General features: G+C 38.7%; 1 protein-coding gene across 1 annotated transcript in view; it reads left to right on the top strand.

Moving 5' to 3' along the window:
* The window catches only part of LOC130473225 (polyadenylate-binding protein 1-like), a 110215-nt gene that overhangs the window by 92811 nt on the left and 3497 nt on the right, over positions 1 to 13907 (top strand). The window contains exon 3 of the mRNA XM_056844752.1: positions 10649 to 10890. Within this exon, the coding sequence (XP_056700730.1) occupies positions 10649 to 10890 (242 nt within the window). The remainder of the gene's footprint in view (positions 1 to 10648; positions 10891 to 13907) is intronic.

Below are 13907 nucleotides of genomic sequence, written 5' to 3'. Positions count from 1 at the left end.
CATTGACAACTACTCTTAGAGTGCAGTTCTCCAATTAGTTCCCTATCCACCTAACTATTCTAGAGTCCAGTCCACAGTCCTCCAGTTTACCCATCAGAACATCATGGGGAACCCTGTCAAAAGCTTTACTGAAATCCAAGTGAGAAACGCTGACAGTTTTCCCTCGATCCAGTAAGCTCCTCACTCGATCAAAGAAGGGGGCAACAGCTCTGATTTTCCCAGATCACCAAGTTGTCTTCCAGATGCTCACAGATTGATCCCTTTAAAATCTGCTCTAGTATCTTTCTTGGGACAGAGGTCAGACTGTATGGCCTGTAATTTCCTGGGTCATTCCTCCTCCCTTTTTTGAAGATTAAGATAACATTTGCCCTCCTCCAGTCTTGTGGCACATCTCCCATCCTCCAAGAGGTCTGGAAGATGATGGACAAAGGCCCTGCAAACTCTCTAGAAAGTTCTTTGGGCACTCTTGGGTGCATACCATCTGGCCCAGGGAATTTGTACTCATCCAATGCAGCCAGGTGCTTCTCAACAACTTCTCTGTCCAAGTCAACCAGAAGCCCAGATGCTGCGCTTTGCCTACTACCATCTCTAGATGAGCCTGTTTTCTTCTTCAGGGGAAAAGCTGAGGCAAAATAGGCATTGAGCATTTCTGATTTCTCTCTGTCCTCTGTCAGTTTCTCCATTTTCACCCAACAGTGGGCCTATTGCCTCTTTTACCTTGCGCTTGCTCCTCACATATCTGAAGAAGCTTTTCTTGTTGTAGCGAGTGTCCCTGACCAGCCTCAGCTCACTGTGAGCTTTGGCCTCTCTGAGAGCACTTTGGTGCTTAGCAACCCACAGATATGCTTTTTTAGAGGTATGTCCTTCCTTCAGTTTCTTGAACATTTCCTTTTTCTTCCTTAGCTCATCATGGAATTCTCTGATCATCCACATTGGCTTTTTGGATCGCCTACCATGTTTCTGTCTTGTTGGAATAGCTTCTGAAGATGATGAGAGTGGCCAAGTTGGTTCCTGTGCTATCCCCATGCCATATAGGCTTTTAAAGGGTTAGGCCCTTTGAATTAGGCCCAGAAATGAATGGGAAGCCAATGTAGATGGAACAAGACTCCAGTCAATCAGTATTCTGTACTAATTGTAGCTTCTAGACAGCATTCATGGGCAGCCCAACATACAGTATATTGTGGTAATCTAATCTAGATGTTACCAAGTTATGCACCACTGAGGATAAAAGAAGGAAGAGGAAACCCTGAACTCTACAGAGGAGGGGCAGTATGTGTTGGACTATAAATGAAGAAACATGGGTTCAAATCCCCACCACTACCATAGAGTTTAGTGAGTTATATTGGACCAGTCATTGTCTCAACCTAACCTACCTCACAGAGTTGCAAGGATAAAAACAGAAATGGATAGAACCATGTATACTACTCTGAAAGAAAGGTAGAACTACGTATACACCCTGAAAGAAAGGTAGGATAAAATGGCAGTAAAAGAAATAAAATCCTCAAATGTTGTTTCATAGACCAAATGAAGGGTCTTTTTGCCATCACTAAGATCTGATAATCCTGTGTCATGACACATATTTAACTTATTTGAAGACTGGGAATCATGTGGATCCCGACTATAAAAATGCATCTTATCCTAGATAACCAGTGTGTACTACAAATACAAAATTGAGCATATGGGCAGCTTTTCCTTGTATCACTGTCTTTTCTTACATTTGACCATGGACATGAATATTCTGTAACTAAATATATTCATTTACTTATGCAGATTTTTTACATTAGGTTCCTGCTTTATGTGAATGAACTTTTCCCCTCAATTAGTGCTAGTTCTTAAGACACAAGAAATCGGATCCAGGGCTACAACAAACTGAGCAGAAATAAGAGACTTGGCAAGCCCAAGTGGCCAAACCTGTTCCTGGTTCAGGTAGATAAATGAGCATGGAATTGTTTAGTGTGACCTTTTCAGTATAACAAGAAAACTATTGTCTTTATATTTTGCGTTTGCTTTTAAAAGCCTAGCTATTTAAAAATAAAACTGCTTATAACACATTTTTTTCCCTGGGAAATCTCTCCCTTTATGCACAAGCTTTGGCCATTAATCCTCTAATTATGTTCCTGCACAGATATAATTTTTGATCTTATGCACAAGGAACCATAAAAATAAAACTTTTTTATATATATAAAGGCTGCTTTATAGAAATACACAGCAGTTGCCATTGGTCAAACAACTTTCTAGGGACTGTCTCTTCTCCATCAACAGCTCTTGTATAAGCCACAAATACTACATTGTACAGAACCAGTTCCTGCTCCACTGTGGCTACATGATTTCTTGTCGTATTTAATCAAAGGTCTTTACTGCATGCTAAATATGGCTGCAATCCTGCCACACACACACACACACACACACACACACACGGTTACCAGCTTACAAACCTCTCTCAAATATTCAATGCAGTATTGTATCATCTGTTTTTTCCAAAAGGCAGTCTTTTTTCAGTAGAACAAAGATCTTAAAGGAAGACTTTAAAAAAAACGCTCAAGGATTTCAAATGTCAGTTGAAGTTTTTGCCTCAAGTGTGTGTTAACTTGGAGCCATGAGTTTAATGAAGCTCTTGTAACTGGAACCACTTGTACAGAAATAAAATCTAGTTTAGCAACGTCATGACCAACTCAAAAAGTCTCAGGAAAAGAAAGATTATTTTAGGAAGTCAGTTGTGGAAAAAGAATTGCGTAACCCATGCTGATCCTGGACAGCCATGAACGTTGGAAGGGGTCCAGCCAGGGTAGAATGAAGTAGTCTGCCTGTGTATACTCTAAGGCAGGCCTGCAGCCTCTGTAGGGTTGCCAGCACCAAGTTGGGAAATACCTGGAGCTTTGGGGGTAGAGCCTGAGAAGGCTGGGGCTTGGGGAGGGGATAGGCTTGCCAGGTCCCTCTTCGCCACCGGCCGGGGATTTTTGGGGCAGAGCCTGAGGTGGGTGGGGTTGGGGGAGGGGAGGGACTTCAATGCCATAGAGTTCAATTGACAAAGCGGCCATTTTTCTCCAGGTGATCTGATCTCTATCGGCTGGAGATCAGTTGAATTAGCAGGAGATCTCCTGCTACTACCTGGCAGTTGGCAACCCTAGGAGGGGAGGGACTTCAATAGGGTATAATGCCATCAAGTCCACCTTCCAAAGCAGCCATTTTCTCCAGGTGAACTGATCTCTGTCGCCTGAAGATTAGTTGTAATAGCAGGAGATCTCCAGCCACCACCTTGAGGTTGGCAACCCTAAACCTCTGGTTCTAGAACCAAATGCGGCTTATCAGACAAGTAAATATGGCCTCGTGTTTTATTCACATTGGACTGAGGCAAATCAGTCCCTGGTTTAGCAGTCAGGAATGCCTCATTTCATGGAACTGATAATGAGAGTGCCCCAATGGCCTTACAATAGACACAGTGTCATTAACTCAGATCTAATAAACTGTGGTTGCAGTTACAGACAGTTACCAAAGAGAGTTTATTTATTCCAGTTATTGTTCTGAGTGGAGGTATGGAACACATGGCTGCCCTGGTTTTTAACTGCGTAACACGAAAAAAAAAATCATGTAGTTTTCATTAAATCTAAAGCCCAAGCAAGACATAGTAGTTATGGATGCATGTGAATTGTGTTTTCTTAAGCGCAGGCCTTTGTCTGTTCCTTTAAAGAAAAAAGGAAGAAATCAAAAACTAGCTCAGAACATAAACCATATGACTAGAATCTCAGAAGGAACACAGAAAAACCTCCAGTATTCACATGGTTATAAGCTGCCAGTTCTTCTCATTTGTTCCTTATGGAGGGAAAAGAAAAAAGAAAAACCAAACAGCTTGTGTGGTCTCTTTCAGTTTTGAGGGAAAATCAGTATATTTTGTCAACTTGATAAATTTGTTCTCTTGGTTTCTTAAGTTCAGTCAAAACTTTTGCCTCTGTCTTGCACATTGATATGTCAAGAGAAAGCCAATAAAAGTTCCTTCCCTCCCCATTATTATACACTCCAGCTTTGTATGTGCTTTATTTTCCTTGAAGAAATTTATTTATTGTTTATTCATTTTCTGCCTTCATGGATATTGGAAGAACTTTACAGTTCTGCTTCCAAAACCTGGTGCCTCAGCCCAGCTTATTTAAAGGTAACGTTATTCTCTGGATAGCGCTAACTGGCGTCATCCACAAATCAACCAATGCCATGTTATATGGCATCATAAGGCAGTCTTGCAAATGCCACTCTCCCCCCACCCGTCTTCTCAGAAAGTTGACAACTCACCTTATAAGCCCTTTTGGGTACGCCACTAAATTTGTAGCAGGAATCATTGGTGCGTTTCTAGAGTTCCTGTTTATCAAAAATGAGGGCTATACACGTTTTTTTAAAAATGAAAACAGAAAATCAGACCAGTGATATTGCAAAGGTCATGTATCATTGCCTACCTGGTTGGTTCTGAATTTCCAGTCTATATTTATTATAAGCTATTGTTTCACAGAGATTTAAAATAAAACTCGGTTCCAAGAGGCCCATGTTGTGTGTAAGATAAGGACCAAGTTATATGAAACCTTGAAAAGGCATAATCAAATTCCCTGACATATTATTTAGCCTCAAAAGGAAGCTACCTGGAGATTGGGGTAATGGCACTGAGGAAGGGAGAGGGTACCTCTCTGATTGAATTTGCCCTGCCTTGCGTTTTAACCTTGTTGGGAGGGGAAACATGCAGAGTACAAGAATTTGTATTTTCCCCTTACCTGAGGATGGAGAGGGGGTTTCAAATAGGGAAGCCATAAGAAAATGTGAATATCCCCATTTCTCAAGGCAGCAGCCCCAATCCATTTCATGATCCTCCACTCTCACAACTTTGAAGCTAAAGTACACATCAAGAAATCCACAGTGTTACATGTGAAGCATAAGATAATAAGATATCCATGACTTTTATATGTAAACATATAGTGTAGCCACATTTGGAACACTTTTGTACCCTTTAGGTCACTGCATCTTTCTTAGCACTGATGGTGAAGCTACAAAGAAAACATCTTTTAACTATTAGCGTAAAAAAGTAAAAACTTCAAGAGAAATGAGGCACATAGGATGGCTTCCTGTTTATCATTGGTTCCCACTGGGGTAAATCATCCCAATCACTTGGGGTTATTTGACAACTGCGCCTTACAGCCTTCCTTTTCACATCTTAATGTAGTGATGCAGTTCTGCCTTATCTTCCTTTGGGCTTATACAGGAGGTGCTATTTTGATGTCCAGAGACAGAAAGGTGCTCTTCAGGGCATATGCTAGTCAAGATAGAGAAGAGTACTAAACTTTTATTCAATTTAAACTGCAGAACCATGAAGATTTGTCTTTGTGTCCATGTCATAAAAATTAGTTGAACTGCCATCAGTTCTGAAATTTCCTTTTCCGAATCATTTTTAATGTAAATTAAATTCCACAGCCTAGATGAAGAAGTTACTTTTCTAGTAATCTGTGTTAATTATTTTACATGATGAAAACTATTAGACATAATTTTAATATGCCATGGTTTGATTGATAAACCATTCCATGATTATTTGCTTTATTTTTACTGTGGTTAAGTGAAAGCTTTTACTTTGGCAGAGAAAGACTATGCAACTAGGCTAGTGACATTATCTCTTGTGGCTATATTTTCTGTGAACAGAAAAGTTTACTTATCTGTACCTCTTGGGAAGTCAATGTGTATATTTTCCATGTAATGTAGGGATTAGAGTGTTGGATTAGAGTCTGGGAGACTCTGGTTCTAATTCCCAATCTGCCATGGAAGGTTTTTTGAGTGACCTTGGGAAAGTCACTAAGCCTTACCTACCTCACAGCTAGGGTTGCCAGATCTCTTGCCATAGTGGGATACCTCCCAGTGGCAATCCCAACTTTGTACGGCGGCTGGCCAACAGGAGAAAAATTAATCAAAGTGTTGCTGCTGACACAAAGGTGTGCAATGGAGGTCTATTGGCCATGCTGCTCTAGGAATCACCAGAAACTTTATTGTGTCACCTTCGAGTTTCCAGCAATTCTTAGAGTGGTGTGACATCATTTCCAAGTTTTCACCAGGAATGATGCCACACCATTGCATCAGCATCATCCTGCCCCATATCCCTTCTCCCTTGACTTCCACTGGGTGCTAGCCTTTAGCTGGCAACCCTAAACTCAGGGTTGTTGTGAAGATAAAATGGGAAAGAGGAAAACAATGAAATCTGGTTTGGGTTCCCATTGTGGAGAAAGACAGAGTGTATATTAAATTAATTAATTAATCATTAACCTTGTATCTGTAACAAAAAAATCCCCACTGCAACTGCATTTTGGAAGTAACAATCAGGGACATCTGCAGATTCTTATGGACCCTTAGACACAGAGTGTTATAAGACTGTATCCATCATGGCTTCTTTCCAAGTGTGGCTGCAGTAGAGGGAGCAGACCACGACTCTCTCATGTTCCTTTTATGCCTGTTAGCTTTGAAATAGTCTGGCCTCTGATATTCCAGTGCTTCTCTTACACGGACATGGACGATTTTTAGAGGCCCCTTCAATTTCCTAATGGGATGGATACTTGGAGGAGGCAACAAAGTGCGCAAACCTACTGCACCCTGCTTTCTCCACTGTCTCCAGGTGCAAGATTGATCCAGAATTTCCAGCTGGTGGTGAGCCCTTTGCCAATGCCAATTTCTTAATGCAAGACCTGGCTACAGTGTAAGGTTTTTCCCCCCTCCATTTACTGAGATTATCTGTTTGTGGGGAAAACATTAGTGAGAAATACATCAATGACTGAAACTTAAATTGGCTTGTTAATAATTTTTGTCATTTCAGTGAAGATGAAATGTGTAGAATATACAGCTAGACAACCATCACAGGGTAATGTGACACCTGTCAGCTTTGTACATAATTTTCACTGTTTCCTTTTGTATAGGGAATCCTAAATGCTTCTGTAGATATGGCCTGTGAACATTTTAATTGAGCTGGCAACTATGAAAAACGAATAATGCCATAAAAGTTTTTTTTTTTAACAGTATCTCAACCACCGGCCTTTAAAGTGACTGGTTGTTAAGAGATGATGATGGTGACGTGTAATTTCCTTACCGTGATCAGCGGAAAAAACTGAGCAGTGTCTGGTAGACCTTAATTTTTGTCCTCAGAGGCCGAATCTACAAATATCTTCTGAAAGGGTTTCTTAGAAGATGTGAGGATTTGTACACCTATTGCTTGATAAGCTCCTAGACATTTTTGTCAGCCAAATTATGTCCTCATCTTCCAAAGAGTGCCCTCAAGTGGATTTGAGTTAGCTGGGCTGCTTCACCAAAGGGACAATTCCCTGTGGCACTTTCATTGCCGCTGCAAATGCAGAAGTACTTACAGTGGCAACAAAGGGTCCACACAGGGTATCCCTTTGCGCCCACCTTCCCCCTAGTGTGCACAAGAGGATATGGAGACAAAATGGCATGATGTGGGTGGGTATATCAGGAAATCTGTACCTCCCCATCAACACTGTAGGGAAACCTGCTTTGACTCCAATCTTTCCGGAAAGATCAAAGCAAAGCAGGCTTGGGAAACATTAGGGCAAATCAAGGGGAACCCCCAAAAGAGATGGGTTTTCCCAAAAACTCTGCTAAGGTTTGAAAGCCTGGACAGAGCAGATCTTCCACACTAATCATCCCTGGTTTATCTATGGTGGCCACATTCACTATATCACATGGAGTTGTATGTGGCTATTCCATAAAGATTAGGGTACTATATTACCACCACCACCCATACATACATACTTTTTTTGTATAGTCATTATTGGCCCACAACTGTATATTTTATTTATTCATTTATATTTTCAACTTATATTCCTCCTGCTTCCCTGTCCAAGAAGGTTTGGGGAGGCTAATGACAATAATTAAAAACAAAATATTGGTTGAGATATCTTCACCTGGAGTATATTCCACTATCTGAGGTTTGTGGGTATATCTGATCCCTTTTGGGGAAGTTTCACAACACCAGAGCAATGTTCAGTGTAGACCTTTGCAATAGATTGTGTGTGTGTGTGTGTGTGTGTGTGTGAGAGAGAGAGAGAGAGATTATCTCTGCCACACCACAGATTAAAGGGTCCCTTATGAGCTACAGCAAATAAAAGGGTAGTGCTTTAACTTTGTGAGGTGTTTTTTCACTCCTTTGCAACAAGACTAATTCTAATACATGCTATATAAGATCAAGCTTTCCAGTTAAGGTTTTTTACCCTCCAGCTGAGAAATGTCTTCAAGCACTTTGTTGCTTTGGTTGCAGCTGTACTCAGTAGGAGGTAAAACAAGCCAGTCACAATTAGTAAGAATGCAGATCCTGTGCTTACATGCTCTATAGATTCTTCTGGCAAAGGCATAAATAATTTTCATTATTGTGCTTCACCCGCCCCTCCAACTCACATTTCTTTATCTCATCACCTAAACTTGTCATCTAGAATACAAGAGTTCAACAAATGCCCCCTAGCTGTCTTTGTGCTTTGAAAAGGGGGCAGGATGTATTGTCAAGATGGCAACCAGATCTACTTTTGCCCAATTTGTTCTTAGCTTAAAGATCCCCACTAAGCTTGAAAGATAATAGTTAATTGGCCGAAAGGGAAAGTCAACACAGCAACCGTTTTAAATGGGAGAGGGAACAGAGTAAAGGAGCAAAAGGAGCCATTTGGTGCTGTACCTTTGGCAATTGCCCAAGGAATTTGTGCCAAAAGGCTCACGGCAAGATACTTCTTTACAATGATATCAAGAGGAGGCCTTTCTGCTGCCAAAGGAGTTGCTGTGTGGCACGAATGGAATGTTCAAAGGGGAAAAACACATTTGACAAATTTTGCTTGATATGCATGTCAAAGGCAACTTCCACGGTATACATGAAATACCTTTCGTTCTTTTTTAAAAAAAATATTTGTAATAAACAAAGTGCTTGAGGCTATGCCATTGTTCTCCTTCTCCATGGCTTTGAGGGCATGACATGAAAGAGGACACCTTCCTACATACAAAAGAAAGCAAATTTGTTTAATGGAAACAGGCACATCAGGGCAACTGAAATCAGGACCAAAAGCAGAACTTGTATTTTTTTCTCTCTGCAATTTTTTAAAAAATGTTAAAGATCATTAGCTTTGTCCTCTGTGCTCATATTGGGTCACACATCTTCAGGCAAATCTAATTTTTTTTTTTAATGGAAAGAAAGAATTTATCTTATAATACAGACTAAAAGAGTTATAGTAGATCTTTTCTTAGTATATGTAGTAGTAGCAAATGCTCTCTACAACAAGCCGAACCAATTGAGGTGCAGTTCACAGACTCAGAATCCAAGAGAGCCATGGCACTTGGGGGTGCTACAACCTTGCAAGGATGACGTGACAACATGCCACTGGTTACATCTGTTCTCTAAAACAATCATAGTGTTCTGAGAACTGGCTCACACAGAGAACCTAGTCTGTATAGAACATAAAGTAACAAATATCAGCTTCTGCAGTTATAAAGCTGTCGTTAATGCTACTAGTGTGTTTGTGTGTGGTTTGAATTCAAACTCCTTTACAATTTTTTTTAATGGTTGGCTGGTGTTTGTCTATGTATGGATATAATATCTTTGCATGATAGCAGCAGATATTCCTTTGATATTTGTGCTCTTAGGTTTATTTGAGGGGATATTTTACCTAAACATGAGTATCCTTGTGGTTAAGGAGGTATACATATGTGTCCTATAGGGATTCCATGAAAATTGTATGCCACAATTTTACCAGCCAAAACAAATGGGGAGATGAAGCCAAAATGAATGCAGATTCTCTGCAGTATGGGTACACGTTTTGCTATACTTGCATTTGGGAGATAATGTAGGAAGCTCATACAGTAGTAGTTTCAATTTAACCCTACATATAATTATACAGGAGGAACTATGTGACTATCATGTAATTCAACAACGCATAATGAAGATGTTGATTGTCCCGAGTCCCACAACTCTCGGACTGTGCATCGGACATCTTGCCTGATGTCATCAGGCAAGAAAAGATAGCATCATTATTTAGAACAGGACCAAAACTATAAGTTTAATGACTAGGGATGGATTATGAACAATTTGAAGAACTCTAAGAATTTCTGTGCATCCTCATCAGTAAATATTTTCTTGAACTAACATTAATTTTACATCCATCTGTTGCACCTTTAAGGTCAATAATCCAGGTTCAACAGCTGATTTGAAGTAGAAACCTAAACACTACAAACTCAAGATACACAGTATAAATTGAAATACACAACTACTACCATTTTCAACCTCACTCAGCAGAGTGTGTGTGTTCTAGTTCTCAACCTGGCCAAATTCAAGGATACTTAAATTTGGCAATACAAATCTTTCAACAAGCCTGAAAAACGCCCCCGTTTGCAGAAAAATCTGAAATATAAAAAATAGGGGGTTAAAAAAACCCTAAAATAATAAGAGCAACTGTAGCTTTAAGAAATGGATGCCCACAATGGCCACTGCTAGGCAAACACAGTAGTTTTGCTAGTATTCCAAGCTTACTTTCTGTCAGTAAAAGGTAGTGGGGAAGGGCACTTTCCAGGTTGTTGGTGTGAAGGAGAGAAGGAAGCAGGAAAAGGGGAGAGACCATGGGGGCTTTCAGAGAAGGGAAAGATAAAACAGTGCAGATACCCCCATAAATCCTTTCCAGAATATGACAGGTGCCATCCACCCCGTAGCTCCCAAACCACAATTCAGCACCATTAGTCCAGTTTCACAACAGGTTCCAAGAATAATATCATCACAGCATGTTACTAACACTGCAACACAAGCTATGAGTTCATGTCTAGCCACAGTAGCTGCTGCAGCTACTCCAGCTGTGCGCGCTGTCCCCCAGTACAAGCATGCTGCGGGTGTTCACAATCCTCATCAACACCTTGATACTCTTTTTTTTTAATTTTTATTGGTTTTTATAATAGAAATTTTCCATAACAATCAAGAACATATAAACATTTCAAAGAGAAAGAAAAAACAAGGGAAATTTCTTTGACTTCCCCATCACCTCTGTCCGCCTCTTAATAAAGTATTTTTATCCCAACGTGCTATGTTCTGATCTTAATTCTTCTTAAACCCATTTGAAGTTCATTTAACTTTCATATAACATACTCTATGGATATAAATGGTTATAACTCTTAAATATTAAAAATGTCATCTAGATCAGATTAAAAGATATTCTTCCATTTTCCCCAGTTTTAATTCATATTCACAATATTTCATCCAAGCCTCCCATTCCCCCATAAATTGAACATTGTCTTTTTGATTTAAGGTAGGTGTAAGTTTTGTCATTTCCACCAGTTCGAACATTTTCATAATCCAGTCTTTTTTCCCGGGAATATCTGCCCCTTTCCATTTTGCTGCATAAAGCAGTCTTGCAGCTGTTGTTGCATAAATCAAGAAATTTCTTTGCGTTGACAAGTCATCAGGTATCATACTTAATAGCATCATTTCTGGTATTTTGGGTATATTTTTTGTAGTATCAGTCTTAGTTCATTATAAATTATATCCCAAAAATCTTTGGCTTTGTCACAGGTCCACCACATATGGTAAAAAGAACCAACTTCCTTATTACATTTCCAACATTTAGGGGACGTCATTTTGTAAATCCTTGCAATTTTCTTGGGTGTTAAATGCCATCTATACATCATTTTATAGATATTTTCTCGAACTGACTGGGCATTTATTCCTTTCAGATCTTTTGACCATAGTCTTTCACATTTATTTAAAAGAATATCATGCCCCACATTTTGAGCCCAATCAATCATTGTTGGTTTAATTGTCTCCTGCTCACAATATATTGTTAAAAGAAGATTATACATTTTAGATATCAGTTGAGTATCATTGTCTAGTAACATCTTGTGAAAAGGCGATTTTTCTTTAGAAAATCCATTTTTCAAATCTTGTGTGAAAACTGATTTAATCTGGCAATATTGAAGCCATTGTAAATCTTCTTTAAGTAACTGAAAGTCTTTTAGTAAGCATTTTTCCCTTCCCAGTTAATTAAACCCTGGTAGGTAATAAATTTATCCGGTCTAAGTGGGCATAATGTCAACATTTCTTGGGGTGATATCCACATCGGTGTTGCTGGTTCAAAAATATGTTTATATCTCATCCAAGTACGAAGTAATGCGGACCTGATTATATGATTACGAAATGATGCATGTATCTTAATTTTATCGTACCATAAATAGCCATGCCATCCACTTATATTGTTGAAACCTTCAAGATCTAATAAACGCACTTTAGATAGGTTCATCCAGTCTTTTAGCCATGTTAAGGCTGCCGCTGAAAATTAGTTGAAAATTAGGTAATGCTAGACCTCCTCTAGCTTTAAGATCCACCAGATATTTATAAGCAATCCTCGGTTTTTTCCCTTGCCAGATGAAATTTAATATGTCTTTTCTCCAGGTATCAAAGTATTTGACATGTGATATTATAGGTAAATTTTGGAATAAGAAGAGTATCCTTGGTAAAATGTTCATTTGGACCGTTGATATTCGTCCCAATAGTGACAACTTTTTATTTGACCAAATGATCATATCAGTTTTTATTTTACTCCATAGTTTAAGATAATTGTTGTTTATTAATTCTTTATTCTTCGCAGAGATCCAGATTCCCAAATATTTGACTTTATTAACTTTCTCCCAACCTGTATATGAAGTAAATTCCTGCTGTTGTGTTTCTGGTAAATTCTTGAATATTGTCTTTGTCTTTTCTTGATTGACTTTAAATCCCGATATTCTTCCAAAATCGTCCAGGGTCTCCAATAATATCTTCATTGATTGTGTTGGGTTTTCTAAAATTAACAAGAGGTCATCCGCGAATGCTCTCAATTTAAATTCATGTTTTTTAATTTTTAGTCCGCGAATGTCCTCCATATTCCTTAACTTACAACATAGTGATTCCAACACCAACAAAAATAGTAGCGGAGATAGAGGACAACCTTGTCTAGTTCCTTTTCTGATTGAGCAATTATCAGACATTGATTCATTAACCAAAATTTTTGCCTGTTGGGATGTATATATGGCCGATATACCTCTCAAAAAACGGTCTCCAAAATTTAATTTTTCCAGTATCTTTTTCATAAAATCCCAGGAGACCATATCAAAAGCTTTCTCAGCATCCAAGAATACAAAGGCCGCCATGTGTTGGATATTCTGGTCATAATATTCCATAGAATCTAGTAGAATTCTTATATTATCTTTAATTTGCCTTCCTGGAACAAAGCCTGCTTGGTCTTCGTGAACAAGGTTCTTAATGTAATGTTTCATCCTATTCAATAAGACGGAGGCATAAATCTTATAATCCACATTTAACAGCAAAATAGATCTATAGTTTGATGTTTTTTCTGGATCTCTTCCTTCCTTGGGTATCAACGATATAAATGCATGTGACCAAGTCTCTGGGGATACTCCCTTATCCAGAATTGTATTACAAAGTAATACAAAAAAGTCTACTAAATTATCACTAAATGTTCTATAAAATAGTGCAGTAATTCCATCTGGTCCAGGTGTCTTGTCCAGTTTTTGTTTCGTTATTGCTTCTTGTAATTCTTCCCTTGTGATTGGAGCATCTATCCATTCTCGTTGGGTTGTTGAAAGGATATTCATCTGTATTAAATTTAAGAAATTGTCCATTTTCTGTTTTGAAATATTTTCTTTCTGATATAATTTAGTATAGAATGAAACAAATTCCTTTTGTATTTCCAAAGTCGAATAAACTGGTCCTTTAGCGGATTGGATTTTTGTTATAATCCTCTTTTGAAATGAATCTTTTAGTTGTGTTGCTAAGAATTTTCCAGGTTTATTAGCATGTTTAAAATATTTTTGTTTGGCAAATTTTAAGTTTTTATTCATTTCCTCCATTATTACCAAATTTAATTGAT

Source organism: Euleptes europaea, chromosome 2 (genome assembly GCF_029931775.1).
Source record: "Euleptes europaea isolate rEulEur1 chromosome 2, rEulEur1.hap1, whole genome shotgun sequence".
In the NCBI taxonomy this organism is placed as follows: Eukaryota; Metazoa; Chordata; class Lepidosauria; order Squamata; family Sphaerodactylidae; genus Euleptes; species Euleptes europaea.
Note: the sequence above shows the minus strand (reverse complement) of the source record. Positions and strands in the feature narration are given on the sequence as shown.